Raw genomic sequence first — 21,278 nt, 5'->3', positions numbered from 1 at the left:
AGGGATTTTGAGAAGAAGGATGAGGATTCCCAGGCGGCCTTGGAGCGCCTAGAGGAGGAGCTGGCCACGGAGAAGAGGGATAACGCTGAGAAGGCTGGCCGGATTTACTAGTTGGAGGGGTACGTGATGTCCCAGCACGAGGAAGGTTTCCACAAGGCCCTGCGCCAGGCTGCTCACTACTTTAACTTTGACGCGGGAGATGGGCGTTTCAATATTGATGAGGATGTGTACCAAGGTTCCGTCATGGCTGTAGAGGACATTCCTGTGGCTGGGCAACAGAAACCTACCCCCGAGGATTGATATGTTACTTTGTATTTTCGTACTTTTAGAAACTATTTCTCGAGCTTTACTTTTCTATTTGTTGGACATGTATTAACACACATTATATGTTTGGATGTGGTGCTTCGAACTTTCTTTTAGACTTTTGTGTTTGCATCTGTTGCGTGTGCCTCTTTGTATGTTGCTATTTGTATTTGCAGGTGAAGGTGAGATGCGTTCGACCACTTTGGGCCGTGATGTGGCTGGCCATCGTTGTCCGGGATGTGCTCGGTCGTACCTGGCCGGGATGTACTCGGCCACTTCTGGCCAGGATTGCGTTTTCTTTTATGTTATCTGCTCCTTAAGCTTTTGTTTGTGTATTTACCTTAGGTTTTGGCTTGTATGGGGGGATCATCTAGGGCGATGAAGCTTCCTTTCCCATAGGTATAGGTATGGGGGGATCATCTAGTTCGATGAAGCTTCCTTTCCCATGAGAGAGTGTGAAATTTTGCCGGTTATTTGTTCTTGATCAAGATATATGCATTTGTTAACAATAGATAAGATAATTATAGGAGAATGAAATGATCATGCTTTATTTATGACTATGATGCCTCGTTAAAACCTTCTTGACCAAAAACCCTCCTTAGGGAAAAAAGATCAAGGTAGGAAAGAGTACATCATTTATTGCGCAATCGAAATCACAAAAGAGTCTGAAAAATAAATGTTTGGCAAACTAACTGTAATAAAACTTGAGATGTGAGGTGTTCCAGGTGGCCGGGATAGGGGCACCGGATAAGTGCTCCAACCTGTATGCGCCGTTCCCCACGGCTTCGCTGATTCGGAATGGCCCCTCCCAATTGGGCGAGAACTTCCCTTCATGTTTCCGAGCGGCACTTGCCATACGTCAAACTAGATCTCCCTGGTGAAAGGATCGAGGTTTGACTTTGGTATTATATCGGCGTTGGGCCCTTAGTTTGGATGCCTCCTCCCGAATGCGTACTTGATCTTGGAGCTCTTGAACCAGGTCCAGGCTTGTTAGCATACTTTCTTCATTAAGACGCTCGTCGAACAGGCGACGCCGTAAAGAGGGCTCTCCAATCTCGACCGGGATCATTGCGTCTACTCCATATGCTAAGCAGTAGGGTGTCTCTTGTGTTGTTGACTGCAGGGTGCAGCGATATGCCCATAAGACTTCTAATAACTCATCAACCCACCTTCCTTTGACATCTCCCAACCTCTTCTTAAGTTCTCGCAGTATGACCTTGTTTGCTGCTTCGGCTTGCCCATTTGTTTGTGGGTGTTCGACTAAGCTGGTTATATGTTGTATATGGAGTCCCCTATAGAACTCAGCTAGCCCCTTGTCGATGAACTGTCTACCATTGTCTGTTATGACGATGCTTGGTATGCCAAACCTGCAAACTATATTCTTCCAGACAAATTTTTGTACCTGCTGGGCCGTGATCAGGGCCAGTGGCTCCGCCTCAATCCACTTAGTGAAGTAGTCTATAGCTACCAACAAGAATTTTACCTGACCTTTCCCTGGGCTGAAGGGCCCTAGAATATCCATGCCCCACTTGGCGAAAGGCCAAGGGAAGGTAATACCGTGCAACTCCTCTGACTTGAAATGTATCATGTTACCGTGCTGTTGGCACTGAGTGCACTTCCTTACGTACTTCTCGCAGTCTTCTTTGACAGTTGGCCAATAGTATCCTACTCGTAGTGTCCTGCTTACATGGGTGTATCGATACTCATCGAAATGGAATTCCTTTGCGCTTTCGATCGGTTCCACCCTTTCCTCGCTGCTGACCCGAGGATCCAGGTCTACTTCTGCTTCCCCTGGGACCTTCTCAACGTTATTCACTACTCGTCTGGGAGGAGACTCGAGTCTTTCTCTCAAACTGTCCGCGTAGCATCTGCGAGCAGTCGGTTGGTCTACATGCACTGTGATTATGTCTCCTGAGGCGGATGGAAACTTCATGCCCAAGTGATATGTGGAGACTACTGCACCAAGTGTATTCAACGAGGGTCTCCCTAGCAAAATATTATAAGAGGTGTGAGCATCAATAATAAGGTACTAGATTTTTATCGTTCGTGTTACCATTCTTGTCCCGAACTTGGTGAATAAGTCGACGTAGCCTTTCGTATTCACTCGCTCCCCTACGAAGCCCACGATCGGCTCTGAGTATTGTTGGATCTCCCCTTCTGGAATTTTCAGCTTCCTGAGAGTGCCCCAATATAGGATGTCTACCGAACTACCTGGGTCCACCAGGGTTTTCCTGACCGCGAAGTCCTCGATCTCTACTGATATCACCATTGGGTCGTCATGCTGGGGGTCGATCGCTTGGAAATCGTCGTCTCGGAACGTGATGGGTGGCATGTGCCGTCTGGGACATACTGTCACGGCGTTGACACTCTGGATCGCTCGCACATACTTCTTTCTTGCAGACGTAGTGGCTCCACCTCCTGCGAAACCTCTGGAAATGTAATTGATTACTCCTCTCAGTGGCCTTTCTCTCGTATCCCGCTCATCATCTTTTTTGGGTTCGGCCCCTCTACGAGTGCTATCTCCTTCCCTATCTCGGTACTCTGATGTCCTTCGTGGTCGCTCCTCGTAGCGTTTTTCTCGTTCTCCCCTTGAGGAGAATCCCCCGCCTTCCCATTTTACGAATCTTCTTAGGTGCCCTGCCTGTATCAATTCCTCGATTTTATCTTTCAAGGTAAAACATTCCTCTGTTGTGTGCCCATAATTTCGGTGATACAGACAATGCTTGGTGGTGTCGGCGTTCGAGGGAGTCGGGGCCCTTCGAGGGGCTGTTATTAGATCGGTGTTCAGTGCTTCTTCCAGAATTCTTGCCCTGTTTGACACGAGTGGTGTGTACCTGTTGTATTTCGGCTGCCTAGAGTCTTTGAACCTGTGACCGGATCGGGGTGCTAACGCTCGCTCCCTATCATGGTGCCTTTTCTCTTGTGCGTCCGATCGAGTTGTATTGCGAAATTCTTTCAATTCCTCCATCTGCATGAATTTAGTGGCCCTGGTCCGAAGTTCGTCTAGATTGTTTACGGGCTTCTTGCATAGACTGTCAACAAAAGGCCCAGGCTTTAGTGCTGTGATGAGGTGGTGCATGGCGACCTCAGGATTCAAATTAGAGATATTCAAGGATATCTTTCCAAATCGTTCCATAAACTCCCGCAGAGACTCTCCTTTTTCCTGTCGTATATTTACCAGTGCCAGAGAAGTAAGGTGGTGTGGCTTACTAGTGGCAAACTGTATGCCGAAACGGGTGGCCAACGTATCGAAACAATCGATAGAGTTGGGTGGCAACCGTGTGAACCAATTGAGTACAGACCCTTTTAGGGATGTTGGGAAAACAAGACAGAGGATTGCGTCGTCCGAGGAATACAACCCTGCCTGGGTGGTGAAGACGTCCACGTGCTTCTCTGGATCAGTAGTGCCATCATACTGGCTTATAGTTAACCCCTTTCATCGCGCGGGAAGTTCTGCTTCCATGATCCCGTCCACGAAGGGGTGGCGTCTGGCTGCTCTAGGCCTTGCTTCTGTTTGGTTGGTGGTGGTTTGCGCTCGGGACTCGTCTCGTCCGGTACCATCCCCTCCCTCTTCATTGCTACGGGATTCCTCCCTGTGGGGGGGATTCTGCTCAATTTGCGCTCGCATCCGTTGGTTCTCCTCTCTCAGGGCATTCAATTCTTCCTCGTTCTTGCGCCTTAACTCTTCCAACTGGCGGTTCATCTCTCGTTGCATCTTCGCTGCTACTGAATTATGATCGACTGCTGCTCTTGTCGACACCATCCTGCTTGAGAATTATCTGGCCCCACGGTGGGCGCCAATTGTACCTGATCGATACTATTTAGGTGCGGAACCAGACGGTCTCAAGAACCCTCTGTGTCGAACCTCCTTCTGTTCCTCCCTGGACTCCTCCTGAGACTCCCAGTCGTCTGCACTCCCAGCCGTCTACACTCCCAGCCGTCTGCACTCCGGGGGTGGGGGTACCTCCAGGCACTCCGACGCTCAAGTTAGAGAGTGATTGATATGGGTAGTAGTAGGTTAATCAGAAAAGTGTACCTTTACCTGTTCACTAGGCCTTAATTTATACTGATTTCTTAATGGACCCGTTATTAATATTTGTGGGCCGTTTGTATTTGAGGATCGATTTCTTCCTTTTCCGACTGAGGTTACACGCAGCGGTTCTTTCCTTATTGGCAAGAATTGTTCTTTTGTGCCTTTAATAAAGATCAGTCCTTTCCATTCCAAAGTATGTTCGTTTGTACTTCTCACATATCAGCTCCTTCCTTTTTGGCCGTCTGTACTTTTCGAATATCAACTCCTTCCTTTTTAGGGTTCGGCCGTCTGTACTTCTCACATATCAACTCCTTCCTTTTTAGGGTTTGTACTTCTCAAATATCAACTCCTTCCCTTCTTAGCCGTTTGTACTTTTCGAATATCAATTCCTTCCTTTTTGGGGTTTGATTGCATGTTGCCCCTCTATAACACATGTCCCGCCTGCTACCCCTTGGGCCGGGGTGTACTCGGCCAATAGGGTCGGGAAGTACACGGCCACTGCGCTTACTGAGCTGTCAGCGTTGTGCTGGATCCAAGCCCTCGCAGTTAGGCCCTCACGTGGGGACGCCCCTGTCTGGGCTGGGATGATCCCGGCCAGTTTCTTCTTGTTGGGCCGAGTACTACTCGGCCATACACTAACATATACAAATATTGATGATTAAAATTAAAAAGAAAATACTTTAATAATGATTTTCTTTTACAATTTTGCATACTTTATTATAAATTTTAATGATATTTTTAAATAATTTTACAATAATATATTTTTATTATCATAACGTTTTTTAAGAAAAATGTTATTTAAATTTTATTATTATTATTATTAGAAAAAATAAATAATTTTTATTAAAAATGACATTGAAAAAAAAATTGAACATTAATTTACGTTAATTTTTTAAATTATATTGTTAATACTAACCATTTATATATAATTTATTAAATAAATTATTTTTATAAGAGTCGATATGTTTTATAACGTCTTTTCATTTTCATTTGTCATGATGTCAAACAGTGACATCTTAAAGCAGAGATGTGAGAGGAGTACATTCAAAATTTAAAACTCTGGAGTCGGGTAAAATATATCGTAAATAATGATTCCTTTGAAATATCTTATGAATCATTTAAACTTGATAAATATAAAAGATCCTAATCTTTGATTAAGGATAATTTATACTTGAATAAGTCAGATCTAAACTTAATAAATATAAAAGATCCTATCCTTTTATTAAGGACAATTTATATTACCTTAATGCAATAATTTCGCTTTAAAATATAATTCTGATACAAGATTGTGTGCTCGACCTCCTATAATACATAAACAATTAAAAAGTGATAAATTCTCCTTTATTTCTTTTGTAAAAGAGAAAAAAAAAAGGAAAATCAGGGTAACTTCTTTTTTACGAAACCAAGTTTTAATTTCCAACAAAGGCTCGATTATGTCCTTACATGTATATAAAACTTAACTTGGTCTCTCCCCAGATGAAGAGGAATGCAAGAACTACAGAAATGAAGGTATGAGCCACAGAAAATAGTTTGACAGTTCTTCTGAAGGTATGGATTAACCTTGTAATTCAACACATTCTTTGTCATAAGTAGTTGTCAGGGAACATTTTTTTTTTTGGTCTGCTTAATGCATATTGAATTTGCTTTACCTGGGCTACTATCACAAATACTCAACCAAACCTAAAATGCTAAGATATTTAGTGTTTTATACTCCTTGATCACTAAAATTTTTATACACTATAATTTCACTATCATTTAAGTACAAATTTATCATGTATAATTAGTTTTTTACTTTTACTATTTTGAAAGTAACATGAATTAAGATGTTTTGTAGATAAAAAGTAAACTCTTAAGATCGTAGAAGTTTCTGCAACATTTGAGTGGTTTGAAATAGTTTTGGGAGTCAGAAGTGATCTCAACATGTGGTTTGAAACATTTACTAAACTACATTATCCTATCTACTTAAGTTAATTAATTATACTATACTAATATACTACACTGCAAACTAATTATCTATTGGTTTCCTAAACTAATTTATTAACTAAAACATAATTTAATCAAAAAGTTTACTATTGAGATTATATCCATACTTATATTAGTTACTCTATTCTAGGTAATCTAACTAACCTAAACTAACTAACCTAAGCTAACTAAATCTAACTAATGATTGAAATGAAACAATAATTTCATTCTAGTTAAATATTAAAATGGGGATGAATTTTAATTACAAAAAGAGATATAGGATAAACTTGTGTGTGTTATTGGTACGTTTTCTTCCTTCTTGTTCATTGTTTTAAAAACTATGATTCATGTGCTTCACTTCATCTTTAAACTTAATGTTACTCACTTTCCTTTTTAGTTATTCCTATCATTAATTACTTGACATTGTAAGTAATTAATTTATATTTTGGATTAGTTGAAATACTGGATTTTAAGTATTTTTCTACTTTCAGGTAACTTTTATATTCTACTTTTTCTATATTGGAGAAGTTTTGATTTGAAGCCATAACCTAATATCCATTGCTTTCAGATAACTTTTATATTCTACTTTTTCTATATGATTCTTCAAATATTCTTCTTCATATGCTAAATCCATGAATTGTTCTTTAAACATCAAATATTCATATGATTCGAATAATTTATATTCTTTAAGCATTTTCTGAATTATTCTTTACACATCAAATAATTTGGTTTCTTTTTGTGATGGAAAACTTGTTCTAAGGTTAATTGAGAATAATTATTTTTAGAATAGATTAATTTGAATAAATCTGGATGAAACTCTATATATTCCTCCTTTTTTCTCTTCAATCTCTCACACTCTTGTTGCTTTGTTTTCAGATAATCGAAGCAGAGCAACTTCAATTGAAGAAGTAACCATTTTCTCTCACTCTAGGCACCTCTTAATTTGTTGTTTAAATTTTGGTTATTTATTTAATTTTTAATTTACATTTTGACCACTGATTCTTATTGTTCAATCAATTCAACATTGGTGGTGCTAAACCATTTGCAAGGTTTCTCCTTCTGTTTAGTGGAGATGTCAAAGGACAAATGCAAATGGAGGAAATAATTAATATTTCCCTGGGTTTCTACAAGTGACTCATAATAAATTGAACCAAATTATGTTTTTTTCTTAAAGCAAACAATGTATATAGTTAAAGCAAATTAGTATGTATAAAAGGGAAATAAGACATGTGTGTAGTTTGTGTTTAAATCAAACATAATAGTAATGGGTAAACAACATTTTAGTCCTATGCATTCACATTAGTTTTTGGAACAAGAAATTTAAAATGAGTCCTTTGTGGTCCCAAATTTAACTATTTATTGTCACTTTAATCCTATAATATATATCAATATGATTCGTTTTCTCATACAACATTTTGAATTTTTGAATTTTAGACTTGAGTGTGTTGAATTATACTTAAAAATCTCTCTTTCTTATTTTTAAACATGTTTTCATGTACATTGAGGAAAACTATTCTAAAATTCGTGATGTGGAGCGTGAGCTTGCAAATCTGGGATTGAAGATGAAACTTACATCTAGACAAAAGAAAGCAGGTTTCTATGTATCAATTGTTTTCCTTTGCAGAAATGAAGAGTGTCATTGTTTCCTTTTGCATAAAGAATAGTTGTTCTATTCCTCATAGTTTTAATTAGTGAAATATGAAATAACGTTGCTTCATTTTTGCAGGCCATGTTTACTTTAAGCGTTGGAACATATGAGAACAAAGATTGAGGCATCAATAGAGAAAATTTGTGTGGCAAAGCTAAAGGAAGAGCAGGCACATAAGGCATGTTACTTTTATGTAATAATATTAACTATTTTTCACGCTTTCCAGATATTTATATTTTTGAGGTATGGTTGCCATATACTCTGTGTGCAGTATGTCTATTAGCAGTGTGACTTCAGTTCTTGAGTTTATAATGAGGTCACGACGATGCTAGAGAAGAAAATGTAAAGAAGGTATGTGCTACTTTTAAACAGCTTCAACAAATTTTTTAAATGTTAATCTACTTTTAAGTCTGTGTGTGGCTTATAAAATCATATTCACAAACATTGTTGACTCATGGGATATAGTAATATGTACAATTTATAAATCACATCTTAAGTATTTATCACTAAAAGATTGTTGACTCAATTATTTATAGTGTAGATTTTCAATGACACATCTACAATGGATCAAGGAGTCTTGAAGGAAGTTCGTGAGTATTGGGCTTCGTTTCTTTTAAGTGTTTATATAAGATGATGTTAGGTGTTTTATGACTTATATAGTAATTCGGTTTGGAGTAGTATTATATTTCATATAAACATTAGATTCTATTTAATATAAATATTAGATTGAATGAGATTTGTTTTCTAGATGTTTTGGGTAATTATATACAGGTTTGGTATGCGGTAGGAAGTATAAATATATTTTTTATAAAAAAAATCACTTTTTACATCCGTTGAGGTCATACTTGGTGTAAAATGTGTAATTTTTTATACTGGTTGGAACTATAATCGGTATAGTAAGTCATTTTTTTTACATAACTTTCCTTTTCCAAGATAAACTTTCTATACCGATTTTAGAAATGGTATAAAAAAATAATTTTTTTATGCTTATCATGGAACCAATATAGAAATATCAAACCTTCTATACCGCCTGTATCTATACCAATGCTAGAACCGGTATAAAAAGCCTTTTTTATTTTACACTAATAAAATTCTAACCCAACCCGTCCTTTTCCTGACGGACTGGTGGACCGGATAGGTAAGCCTAACCCACCTTAACATTTGCAATCTTATATTTAGTTACAATTTTACTTTTTATTTTGGTAAAAATTTACCATTTTCCGATTATATACAAATATTGATTATTAAAATTAAAAAAAAATACTTTAATAATAATTTTCTTTTATACAATTTTACATACTTTATTATAAATTTTAATATTTTTTAAATAATTTTAGAATAATAAATATTTTATTATCATAATTGTTTTTAAGAAAAATGTTATTTAAATTTTATTATTATTATAAAAACAAAAATAATAATTTTTATCAAAAATGACATTGAAAAATAATATTGAACATTAATTTACGTTAATTTTTTAAATTATATTGTTAATACTAACCATTTATATATAATTTATCAAATAAATGATTTTTGTAAGAGTCTATATATTTTATAACATCTTTTCATTGTCAATTGTAAGTCAGACTGTGACATCTTAAGGCAGAGATGTGAGGGGAGTACATATTGTAAATAATGATTCTTTTGAAATATCTTATTAATCATTTAGGGTGTGTTCCTTTTTATAGATGGATATGGGAAGAGTGTGAAGATGGATTTGTGTAGATTTAGGAGGATGAATATTTGTGTTTTTTTGAGTGGATTTAGAGGGTAAAGTGAGTGAATTTGGAGATAAGTTTTATGAAAGTTAGTGAAAGATTTGATTGATGTGATAAATAAAATAAATTGTAAAAATATATAGAATTAGAAAGTTACCAAAATACTCTTGATGAAAAAAAAGAATGATTTTATAGTTTGATGTTATAAAAATAATTATAATTAATTAATACGAATTAAAAAAATATTAAAATTATATGAAACTTTTTTTAAAAAAAAATTATGAATGTAAAAGAAATTTATAGAATTAAATTTTTAAATAAATTATACAATTAATTTTTAAACAAAATTAAAACAAATTAAAAAAAAGTTAAAAAAAAAAACACATACGCACCGGTGTCGACACCGGTGTTAAGGTCTTCTAGACACCGGTTACGTAACCGGTACTCTCTCACTCACACATACCACTGCTGCAGTCACTCATCACCTTATTTCACACATTTTTACACACCATCTTAGTAATATATATGAAAAGGGTAAAAAAGTAAATGTTTGAATATCATCCCAGATCTCTGCAAAGTTGAGGGGATGAATTTTTAGAATAAACCCGCAAATCAGTCGTCGCTTTTCTGCTTAAATCGTTGAATGAGAACACAAAATACTTTTAAATCTATCTTCTCTAATACACGTGAACAGTAGAAACCTTTCAAACGAAAAGAGGCTTAAACTTGATAAATATAAAAGATCCTAATCTTTGATTAAAGATAATTTATACTTGATTAAGTCAGATATAAACTTAATAAATATAAAAGATCCTAATCTTTGATTAAGGACAATTTATATTACCTTAATGCAATAATTTCGCTTTAAAATATAATTCTGATATAAGATTGTGTGCTCGACCTCCTATAATACATAAACGATTAAAAAGTGATAAATTCTCCTTTATTTCTTTTGTAAAAGAGAAGAAAAAAAAAGGAAAATCAGGGTAACTTCTGTTTTACGAAACCAAGTTTTAATTTCCAACAAAAGGCTCCATTTTACGATGATCAACAATATCATAGTATAATTCAAGAAACAATTTTTTTTATTCCCTTTAAAATTTAAAATTGTTGTTTATTTGTACCCTTTCGCATTCTACCTATTAGAATCCTAAACAGAACCCCATCAATTAGGTTTTGGAAGCGGGAAAATGTTTTTACAAACAGGGTTTCACTCATTTTCTAATATTTTTTTTCCATGTAGCACACTTTTTTCAAAATATTCTTCGGATAACATATTGTGTACAATATTTATATTTATAGCACAATTTTATTTTACGTTGAAAATTCGATTTTCGAGTAACTGAATTCTAAATTTAATTTTGCAATTTTTTTTTCTTATACCAGTTTGAATTCGGTCCCAGGAATCCGGGGTTTTTTTTTAAATGATGGAAACATAAAGTTCTTTTAAAATAAATATAATTAATTTTTATTTTTGTTATCAATAAAATAGAAATAATTAAATAAATTATTTTAAATAATAGACTTATAAATGTGTTATTAGTTATTAGAAAAATAAATAATTTTATTTGTTTTTGAATTTGTTGATTTTAAAATTGATATAATTAATTTTTTTTAAAATAGATAAGAGTAAAAAAAAATTAAAAAAATCGAATTAGTAATGTTTTATTAGTTATTTGAGGTGTTATTTGAAAAAATAGTAAAATAGAGAATAATTTATTGTGTTTATGAATTTGTAAATTAAAAAAATGAATTGTATTGTATAGTAAGTAAGTGATTTTATGTGTAATTTCAAAATATAAAATTCAATTTAATTTTAAATTTTGTTTCATAATTTGTGAAGTATGAATTTTTTTTTAATATGTGTTAACAAAAATTGGAATTATAAGCTTCTTTTAATTTTGGATAATTGTTAAAAATTTTATATTTTAAACATTGTAAATTTGTTTAAATTAATTTAGAAATGAAGGAAAAAGAAATTGCAAGCTATCGTTGCTACAGTCAAGGAAGAAGAGTCAAAGATGTATGGTTTCACAAGCCTGTGTTAGGACGTTGGGACTAGTATGAAACAATTAAGCTCCTTACAGATGATGATGTTCGCGACATGGTTGCCTTCTTCCTTCCACTCCCACATGATCTTCCAATGAAGCTTTCCGTGACCCTACATCCTGCTGAAGATGACAATTTGGATGCAACAACCTCAACTTCAACCAGTAATGTCGATGACTAAGGCTTAGTTCGTTATGTGTTTATGGAAGTCTTTAAATTATGTGTAGTAATGTTTGTCATTAGTACTTAATTTCCAATAAAGACTTAAGTGTGTGCAATGTAAAAAAAAAGTATTTGTGTGTAATGAAACTTTTATTGAAGTACTAAGTACCTGTTTTTGAAGGACATTATCTACGGTTTAATATTTGTTGTCGTATCTTAAACTTTTGTCATTGATTCGATTCCATAAGACACTATTGTCATTAACACAAGAACTGGGTTACTAGACATTCGCAATGGATACAGGTATGGAATAACCGGCGTGACCTTACGTTGACTGGAGTACCGATGCTTGGGCCACTTCAACACACAATGGAGTACATGTCATGGTATACTTCAAACTCATTTTTATATTTGTCAGTTCCACAAATGTTAAATGATCCTGGAATGCATCGTCAATCAACATCGACAAATGTCCCTCCACCACCACAAACTACGCATGACTTAAACACTCCTCCTCCACCACAAGGTATGGAGGGAACAAGGAATTCAGTTTCACCAAACTTAGAACTAGGCATACCAAGTATGTTTGCAACTTATGATGAAACTCCACCTTCTGCACAACCGTGGTTGCACATATATTCCCAAAGTCCAAATTTCTTTGAAGGTCTGCATCAGCCACAACAAGACTCAGTTTACTACGTCCACAATCCTTACACATAAGCATCATCATCTGCTGCAAATGATGATCATGAACCTGATGAGGAACATGAACGACAACCTTCACTGGTTGAAGAACCTAGACCTGAAGTGCATAGGAGGAACCCCACCAGAAACAAGCGTCGACCTTGATGTGGAACTGGACACCACTACTATGATTAAAAGGACAATATGTACTTTAATATTGTATTACATATGTATTAGGTCGTCTTTATGTGTTTGTAAGAGTTTGCCATGTTTAACACAAATTCACATATCAGTAATACAAGAACTTAATCATTCGAAATGCTTCATTGCTAAATAGTGAACAACAACTTCTTTAGATAAAGTGAACAAGTTCAACCATCTTAAAGTATAATGTTAAAACATATAAAAGAAAACTAAATATGAACAAAGTTGTCACACTTCTCAAGGCAGGAAAGTGCCACTATTGAAGTTCATGTGCAAAACATTGCACTTGGGTTACCATTTACTAAGTCACGGGTTGACACATAGGAATGAATTCATATGTTGTTAATTAAATTACAAAAAATTTATTCCTTAACTCACCAACATATACTCCCCACTGGTAATGACGAGAGTGAAGATTGAAATAAGTTTTGTACATTCTTTCGCACATGTTCAAAATGTATATCACAGGTTAGCACTTATGTAGTAATGGATAACCAAAAATACTGCACACTGGTAGTGAAGAAGAAATATATACACCTTTATTTTCCTTTTCCAAACAACAAATAGGAGCAAACTAGACTCACTTGAAGAAATATGAGTATGAAGATTTAACTTTATCATATGAACTCAAGGCATGAAAGTGCCACTATTGAAGTTATTGAAGAAAGAAAAAATTCATGTGCAAAACATTGCACCTGGGTTACCATTTTTTACTCTTATCTATTTAAAAAAAATTAATTATATCAATTTTAAAATCAACAAATTCAAAAACAAATAAAATTATTATTTTTTTCTAATAACTAATAACACATTTATAATTCTATTATTTAAAATAATTTATTTAATTATTTCTATTTTATTAATAACAAAAATAAAAATTAATTATATTTATTTTAAAAAAATTTTATCTTTCCATTATTAAAAAAAAATAAACAGTACAGAATTGGGGTCCCTGGAGACCAGAATTCAGACTGGTATAAGAAAAAAAGTTGCAAAATTGAATTGAAAATTCAATTGCCCGAAAACCGAATTCTAAACGTAGAATAAAACTGTACTATGCATGTAAATATTATGCTATCCAGATAATATTTTGGAAAAAATGTGCTATATGAGAAAAAAAATCCATTTTTTGACCGCTACACAGGTTTTTTCTTGGTGGTTTCTCTGTTAAGCAATGCTTTCTTAGTACCTTTTGGATGTCACATTCCAAACCCTCATCCATTGAAATGGCTGAATCTTCCATGAGAAAAACCCTTAGAAAAACCCCAGAGAGCGATGATGATACTACTGATAGGTTAAGTGCTCTTCCAGGCTGTGTTCTTCTTCGCATTCTTTCGCGCTTCAACACAAAGGAAGCTGCAGTGACCTCGGTTTTGTCCTCCAGATGGAGACACCTTTTTCTCTCAAAGACCTCAATTAATTTAAATTTTTGTATGAATGGCGATGCTTCTGAAGTTCATAGACTCTTTGATCTTTTCATAAGGTTCGCTATTAGAGTGCTTGGACAGCGAAACAAGGCACCCATTAGAGGGATTCGACTACGCGTGTGCCATTTTGTGGAGAGTTTCCGATTGGGGTTCGAGTCACTGTTGATGTTCATCGCTGCTGCGCTTTCTACTTACAGGATCCTAAATATTGAAGTTTTGGTTAAAATGGATAAAACAACAAGTCCATGTTGTGTTACTTTCCCACCTGGAATGTTCTTATCTGAGGCTCTAGATGGCTTGCGTCTAGACCTTAGCGTGGGTTGGAATGTTCCTGAGTTTGTTTTGTTTTCGAACCTCAAGGACCTTCACTTGCTCTCCTTCAGGTTGGTGGATGAATATTCTGTTCAGAGGCTTCTCCAAGGGTGCCCTTCACTCGATTCTCTGGTGTTGAATATGGGGTCTTTGAATGAGAGTGAAGAAGGCGTGGAGGTTCAAGCTCTTCGTGTGTCGAGTTCTTCCCTCAAATATGCTTTCCTGGGATGAGAGAGTTGAATCAGAGTTTAATGTTTTTGTGGAGTCGGATAGTCTTGAGACTTTGTTGTTATCTCTGGATGGATGGCATAAAGTTACCTTAGATTCCCCTAATATGAAGTTTTTGCTCATAAGTGGTAATGTACTTAGTTTGCATATAATTCAAAGTTTCTTCTCTATCGAAGATGTTGTCATAGAGACTAAGTTTCCGTTCCACGTGCAAGATGATGATGGGCTTTTCTCACGAGCTCAACATGCTTCCAATTTTTTTACTGAATTACAAGATGTGAGATCACTGAGTTTGTCAGAAGACTTTATGGAGGTGTGTTTTTTTTGTTATCTTTGTTTAATTGGCTTGTCCAAGGTTTTAAATTGAGTAATGGAAATAAATGTGGTTGGTTGCCTTGGACTTGACTTCGAAGTCTTTTTCTTCAAGTGTTAGTTCATAGAAGAAGACCTTTGTTGTTATTATCTAATTCTTGTTCTTTTATGTTGGAAGGTTCTCTTCGTTGTTATCTAATTTTTGTTCTTCTTTATGTTGGAAGGCTCTCTATTTCTGTCCACCGGTGATCTCAACTTTCAACAATCTGAAGGAGTTAAAGCTTAATTGTCAATATTATGGGATTGATGAAGTTTTGTTGAATTTGTTTGAAAATTCTCCTAATCTCGAAGTGCTTGTTTTCAGACAGGTAAGTGGTGTTTGATATTTTGGTGCCATGACTAATTGCTATGAATTTGCAGTTCTAATATATGATCCATGAACAGGTGTTCGTCATGTATCTGGGTGAAGATTATGAATTTGGCTCTATTTTGAAGCAGACTTTTCCGCTCTCTTTCGTTGAACGTCTTAAGGTAATAGAAATGAATAATTTTAAAGATGGGGAACAAGAATTTAAGCTGATAGAATATTTATTAAAGAATGAAAAATCTCTGGAAAAGATTGCTCTTGGAAGAGATGGTTGGAAGTCTGTACCAAATCATTATAACAGGATACTCTCTTTCAAAAAATACTCAAAGGATTGTAACATTGAATTCAGAAAGAGAGGGAATTTTGTAAAATCCTCACAGTTACGACGGGCTTTGAATCTTGTTCCGTGGCAATAATTTTTGAAAAACTATTAATTATATAGTTTAATTGCAAATTAAGAAATCATGTACATGGAATATCAATTAAAACCTAGACTAAGTTTTTTTTGGAAGTGTTCAGTTCTTATATATTAGGAACAAGAACTTTAGGAAGTTAGTTTTGTTAGAAAAACTTGAATACATCTTATCAAAAGATGACTTTTGGTGGAGAATGAGACTTTTCTAGGTCTTCATTGGTAAGATTACCATGGGATTTTGTAATTCAACAATTTCTCTTAGACATGTGAAATTGTGTATTAAGGAAGAATGTTTGAAGACCTGTGCAATATTTGAATTATTGTGAATACAATGGTTTATTACATTTTCTTCATTAGGTGGAAGAGTGTTTCTTAATGTTTTTGTGACATTTATGCTGCTTTATTCTTTTCTTTATAATCTGCCTATTATCATATTTCTTTATAAAGACAAGTTTACGCATCAGCTGCACATTTTGAAGTTCTATCTGAAATTCATATGTTGAGTTGTCTAGTCTTGGATTAGTCCTTAATGAGTTAATTTGATATGTCTATAGTGGCAAAACTTGGTTTTGCATTATCTGGAACCAGTGAAAATAAGGAGCTCCTAAATTGAATTTTCTCTCTCAGTAACTAGTCTTTTTTTTTTTTTTCTGGAAGAATTGAAGATGTTTGGAAGTATGATGCATGACTTTTTTTAATAACCTTAAAAATACTAATTTAAAAAATAAATGTTGAATCACAATGGGCTTTAAGATTAACCAATCTGATTTGTTGCATATATAATCATTTATTTTAATATGAAGCAGTTGTTAGATGAAAATAACCAGATGACATAAAAAGTAGCATTATAAGTGATATTATAGTTGTAAAACTTCATTTACACTTTTATAATAATTTAAATGATATGAAATTAATTGTTGAAAAAAATGATTTAAAACCAATTAGTGAAACAAAAGTTTACCTTATGGCACAAATCTTTTATGCATGAACATGATATGTGCTTGTTTTAAAAGACCATATAACTTGCCGTGGAAATTTCGTTTTGCACTACAACTAGTTTTGTACTACAAATAGTATTAGACCCGTGAATCGTTATTTATTTTTTTAATTTTGTGATAAAAAAATTAATTAACTAATTATTATTAAATTTAAAAATAAAATATTTATATTAATATATTTAAGCATTATAATTACATATAGTTATAAATATAATATTTAAATAGGAAGTTAAATAATTTGTTATAAGTATATCTTTTATAATAAATTAGTTAAAAATAATAAACATCCTTTTAGTATTGATTTCTTTTGTAATTAATGTAATGGTCATAGAAAGAAAGTATACATAATAATATAAAATTTATAATAATAATAATAATAATAATAATAATAATAGTTTTTATTAATAACTTCATTAATAATAACAAATAAAAATTAAAAAATAATAATAAAATTAAAAAATAATATTTTGATATAAATTTATTTGTTTTTATTTATAAAATTGAGATAATAGTTAATTAGAGATACTTATTAAATTAAGTCATATATTATATTAAAATAAAATAAGTGTGCACGAATTATTTTAAAGAAAAATATAAATATTGTGTAATATCATTTCGTACAGAATAAACATAATACATAAAATTAATGTTAAAAAAATCATTATATATACTTTGTGGTGTGTGTGTTTTTTTTATGATCATTACTATATTTAGATAAATAATTTATTTAGATATTTATATTTAAGTGTTAATTATATATAGTCATAAATATACTATTTAAATAAGAGAGTTTGATAATATTAAACAAATTAAATAATTAATTATGGATATTTTTCTTTTTTCTTTATAACAAATTAATTAAAAAATATTATTTTAATATTGATTTTTTTAAGATAAAATAATAGATTATAGAAAGTACAACTAATAATACTAATATAAATAATAGTGATATATTATATTAATAATACTATCAATAAAAGTAATAATAATTATATCTGCAACACCCTTCTTTCCAAACACAGAAGCCAAACCCCCCTCCCTCTCATTTTCCTCTGCAAACTCAGCTCTTCTCTCTGTCTCCTTCTATCTGAATTCTTGCTGCTGTCTCACCTCCCTTACTTTTGATCAGGTTCTGGAGAGGAAGCCACTCTTGAGCCTCCTGCTGCCTCCACTCGTAGCCTCTCTTCTCTTAGGCAAGTCTCTCTTGTGGTTTAATGTCCAATTTCGAAATTCAACTCGAATTTCCTGCTTCCATTCAGAGCCTAACCATGTGTTCATCCTTTCCTTGTGGTTGGATGATGAATTCTTCCAGGTCGGACTGAGGAATTCTGCTCTCCTCTCCTAGGTTGTCTTCATCCAAGCTTTAAATCGAAAATAGGTAAGGGAAGCTGACTTTTAGACTAAATTTCATGTGAATTGTGTTCATGAGTGATTTAATTATGTGATTGTGTGTTTAATTTGTGTTTGAAACTGTTTGTATGTGAAATTGGATGGTGGATGGTTCTGGGCGAGAATGCATGCGTAGAACAGATGAGTAATCTTGGTATTTTCGCTTAGGCGAGCAGCTCTCGCCTGAGCGAAAATACCAGAAGATCACCTCTGTCACTGTGCGAAATCTCGCCTAGGCGAGCTGGACTCGCCTGAGCGAGATGACTTCTCGTCTAAGCGAGCCAGTTTAGCCTGAGCGAGAGTTCGCCCAGGATTTTTAATTCGCCACTGTATGAGGTCTCGCCCAGGCGAGAGCAACTCGCCTAAGCGAGATAAACTCTCTAGCTTAGGCGAGACCCTCTAGCCTAAGCGAGATTCCCTACAAAAGTTAGTTTTCTCACTGTTTTGATTACATTATGCTATGTTGGTTGCCATAAGATGATAATGATTGATATTGCATGTGATCTTTATGCATGTTAGACAGTGTGATGGAATTGATTGGGAATTTAATATGAATGAGAATGTGTGGAATTGGGATTTCAAGGGAAATTCTAAGGAAATGGTTTTGGTAAATGTAGGGGCATGATGACTCATATTGGTGGCATCCTGACGCTCCTAGTAACCATTAAAACTCAAGTAGAGTATGATGGATTACGTCGGGGGGGGGGGGGTAGCAGGAGGTCCTGGTCTATGAATCCGATCCGTCATAGAGGTGATGGGATTTACCTTGATTGTGCCTAAAACTCTGCAGAGTTTGGGAACCGTCTCAAGTGCAAGTCACCGAGAGCTCCAATGCCACTTACATAATCCGGATATCGAGTCTAGAATGGTGTGTGGTGTGATGGTTGGGATTAATTGGATGATTATGATTCTTTGTGTGATAAATTCTGTTTTCTGCACATGTGTAACGATTGCATGATTGCTCTTGGTTCAAGTTAGCTTACCCTTCTTGTATACTGTGTGTTCCTTGTGTCTTCTATTTATGCAATGATCGTCCTTATGGAATGGCGTGAGCAGATATAGGTGCAGGAGAGGATACACCCCTCTGGGACAGGAGATGATTATGTTAGATGTACCAGTAGTAGATGTACCCTTTTCTTTTGCTTAGCTGATCGGGTGTTTTGTAACCCTTTAGTAGTGTAGGGGCTGTATATATTGATTTGTGTATGTATGGTTATTTTGAGGATGACTGTATTATATATTATACTGGCCTATGTCATCATCTGCTTCTGAACTATTAAAATTTAAATGTTTTGTTTAATAGTTTAAAACTATGAAAACGGGATGTTACAATATCAATACTGATAATCTATACTTATCATTACATATATAATCAGATATGACAAGTATCAGATAGAGATATATAATTTTATGCACCGGTCATTATTAAAATATAAATATATTGTGCAATGCAATTCCATTCAGAATAAATAGAACACAAAAAATTAATAGTGAATTTTATAAATAGATGTACATATATAGATAAAGATATAGATAGTGGAATATTGAAAAAATATTAACATATAAAATAAATCGGAGAAAAATAAAGTTAAACTTAAAATGTTTTTAACAAAATAACATAGATATGAATAAAATGCACACACATAAATTTGAGACCTCTTCGTTGTCGGGCCTTTTTTTTAATTTTTATTTTGGAAAATAATATTTTTGTTGTTATGTGTGTATAAATACATTTAATAGAGTTGTTATAATTGTTTTCGAAATTTGTAATTAGTTTTTATATTTAAAATTCTTTTCTAACCAATTTTTATAGCAATTTAAATTTTTAAGTTGAATAGAGACGTTTTTTTTTTCAAAAACATAGCATATGAACAAAATTCCACTACATAAAACATACACATATTCTATATTATAATTAGGGATATCAAAAAAATTCATACCCGCAGGCATATGTAGATAAAACCCGCAATGGGTAAGAAGTGAATATTGAAAATGGATACCCGCATGTAACGAGTAGAGTATTTTTTATACCCACATGTTAACGAGGCGGGTATAGATATTATAGTATCCATACCTGTATATACCCGTACCCGCTATACTCTAATTTAAAGTAAAAATTAAAAAAAAAATAAAATATTAACACATTGATTTTGATTGAGTTAGTTTTTATCAATTGGTTTTAATAAATCTTCATTTATTTGTAAATTTTCATTCAACACGATTTAGATGAGTTATTTGCACTTTGCTTGAAATTTATAAATGTTATGCATTGTATTTTTATTTGAATTTATAGTTAAAATTTATTGTTAAATATTATTTTTTTTTAAAATACCCGCGAGTAACCGTAGATATCCGTAGATATTAAAAAAATATGCAGGTACCCACATAACGGATATCCGTACGGATATGGGTACAAATACGGGACAACTATTTATCCAACAAGTAAGATACGTAAAAACTATTACCCGTACTTTACCTGCACCGTTGACATCCCTACTTATAACCTTTAAAAGATATATAACACGAAATTGATTTAAATTTTTTTAAATAAAAACACATATAAATATAAATAACTTAAAACAAATAAAAATATTGAACGGTATTGGGCATATGAAATCTGAAAAAGTTGAAGTTAAATTTTAAATATTCTAAACAAAAGTAACACATAAAAAAATACAATATATAAGTAAAGAAAAAGATATTGTGTAGACATTTTAAAAGACAAAGATATATCGACTTATGAAATCACATAAAAAATATTATAAATAAAAGTAAAGAAAATATCATGTCTTCAAATATAATGACAACTTTAAATTACATTATATACATATTATAACTTATATTATTCTTATCCATAAGATAGATCAAACATAATTATTAATTTTATAACTTGTATTATTAATCATCATGAACTAATTGGAATAAAAAAATCACTGCAAAACTTAAGTATATATTAATTTTCATAAAAACGGTGCAGACAGAAAAATATATTTATTAACAACGTAACGTATGATATTAGTTTATATTAGTGTATGTCATATTTTACTTGCTGTTATATAATAATAAA

At 33.4% G+C, this 21,278-nt stretch overlaps 1 protein-coding gene across 1 annotated transcript; it reads left to right on the top strand.

Moving 5' to 3' along the window:
• The first annotated feature begins 13,989 nt into the window (after positions 1-13,989).
• Positions 13,990-14,733, top strand: LOC114184395 (F-box/FBD/LRR-repeat protein At4g00160-like). Its single transcript, XM_028071707.1, has one exon. The coding sequence runs from the start codon at positions 13,990-13,992 to the stop codon at positions 14,731-14,733; it is 744 nt and encodes a 247-aa protein (XP_027927508.1).
• The last annotated feature ends 6,545 nt before the right edge of the window (positions 14,734-21,278 follow it).

The sequence above is a fragment of the Vigna unguiculata genome, chromosome 5, assembly GCF_004118075.2.
Source record: "Vigna unguiculata cultivar IT97K-499-35 chromosome 5, ASM411807v1, whole genome shotgun sequence".
Taxonomy (NCBI): Eukaryota; Viridiplantae; Streptophyta; class Magnoliopsida; order Fabales; family Fabaceae; genus Vigna; species Vigna unguiculata.
Note: the sequence above shows the minus strand (reverse complement) of the source record. Positions and strands in the feature narration are given on the sequence as shown.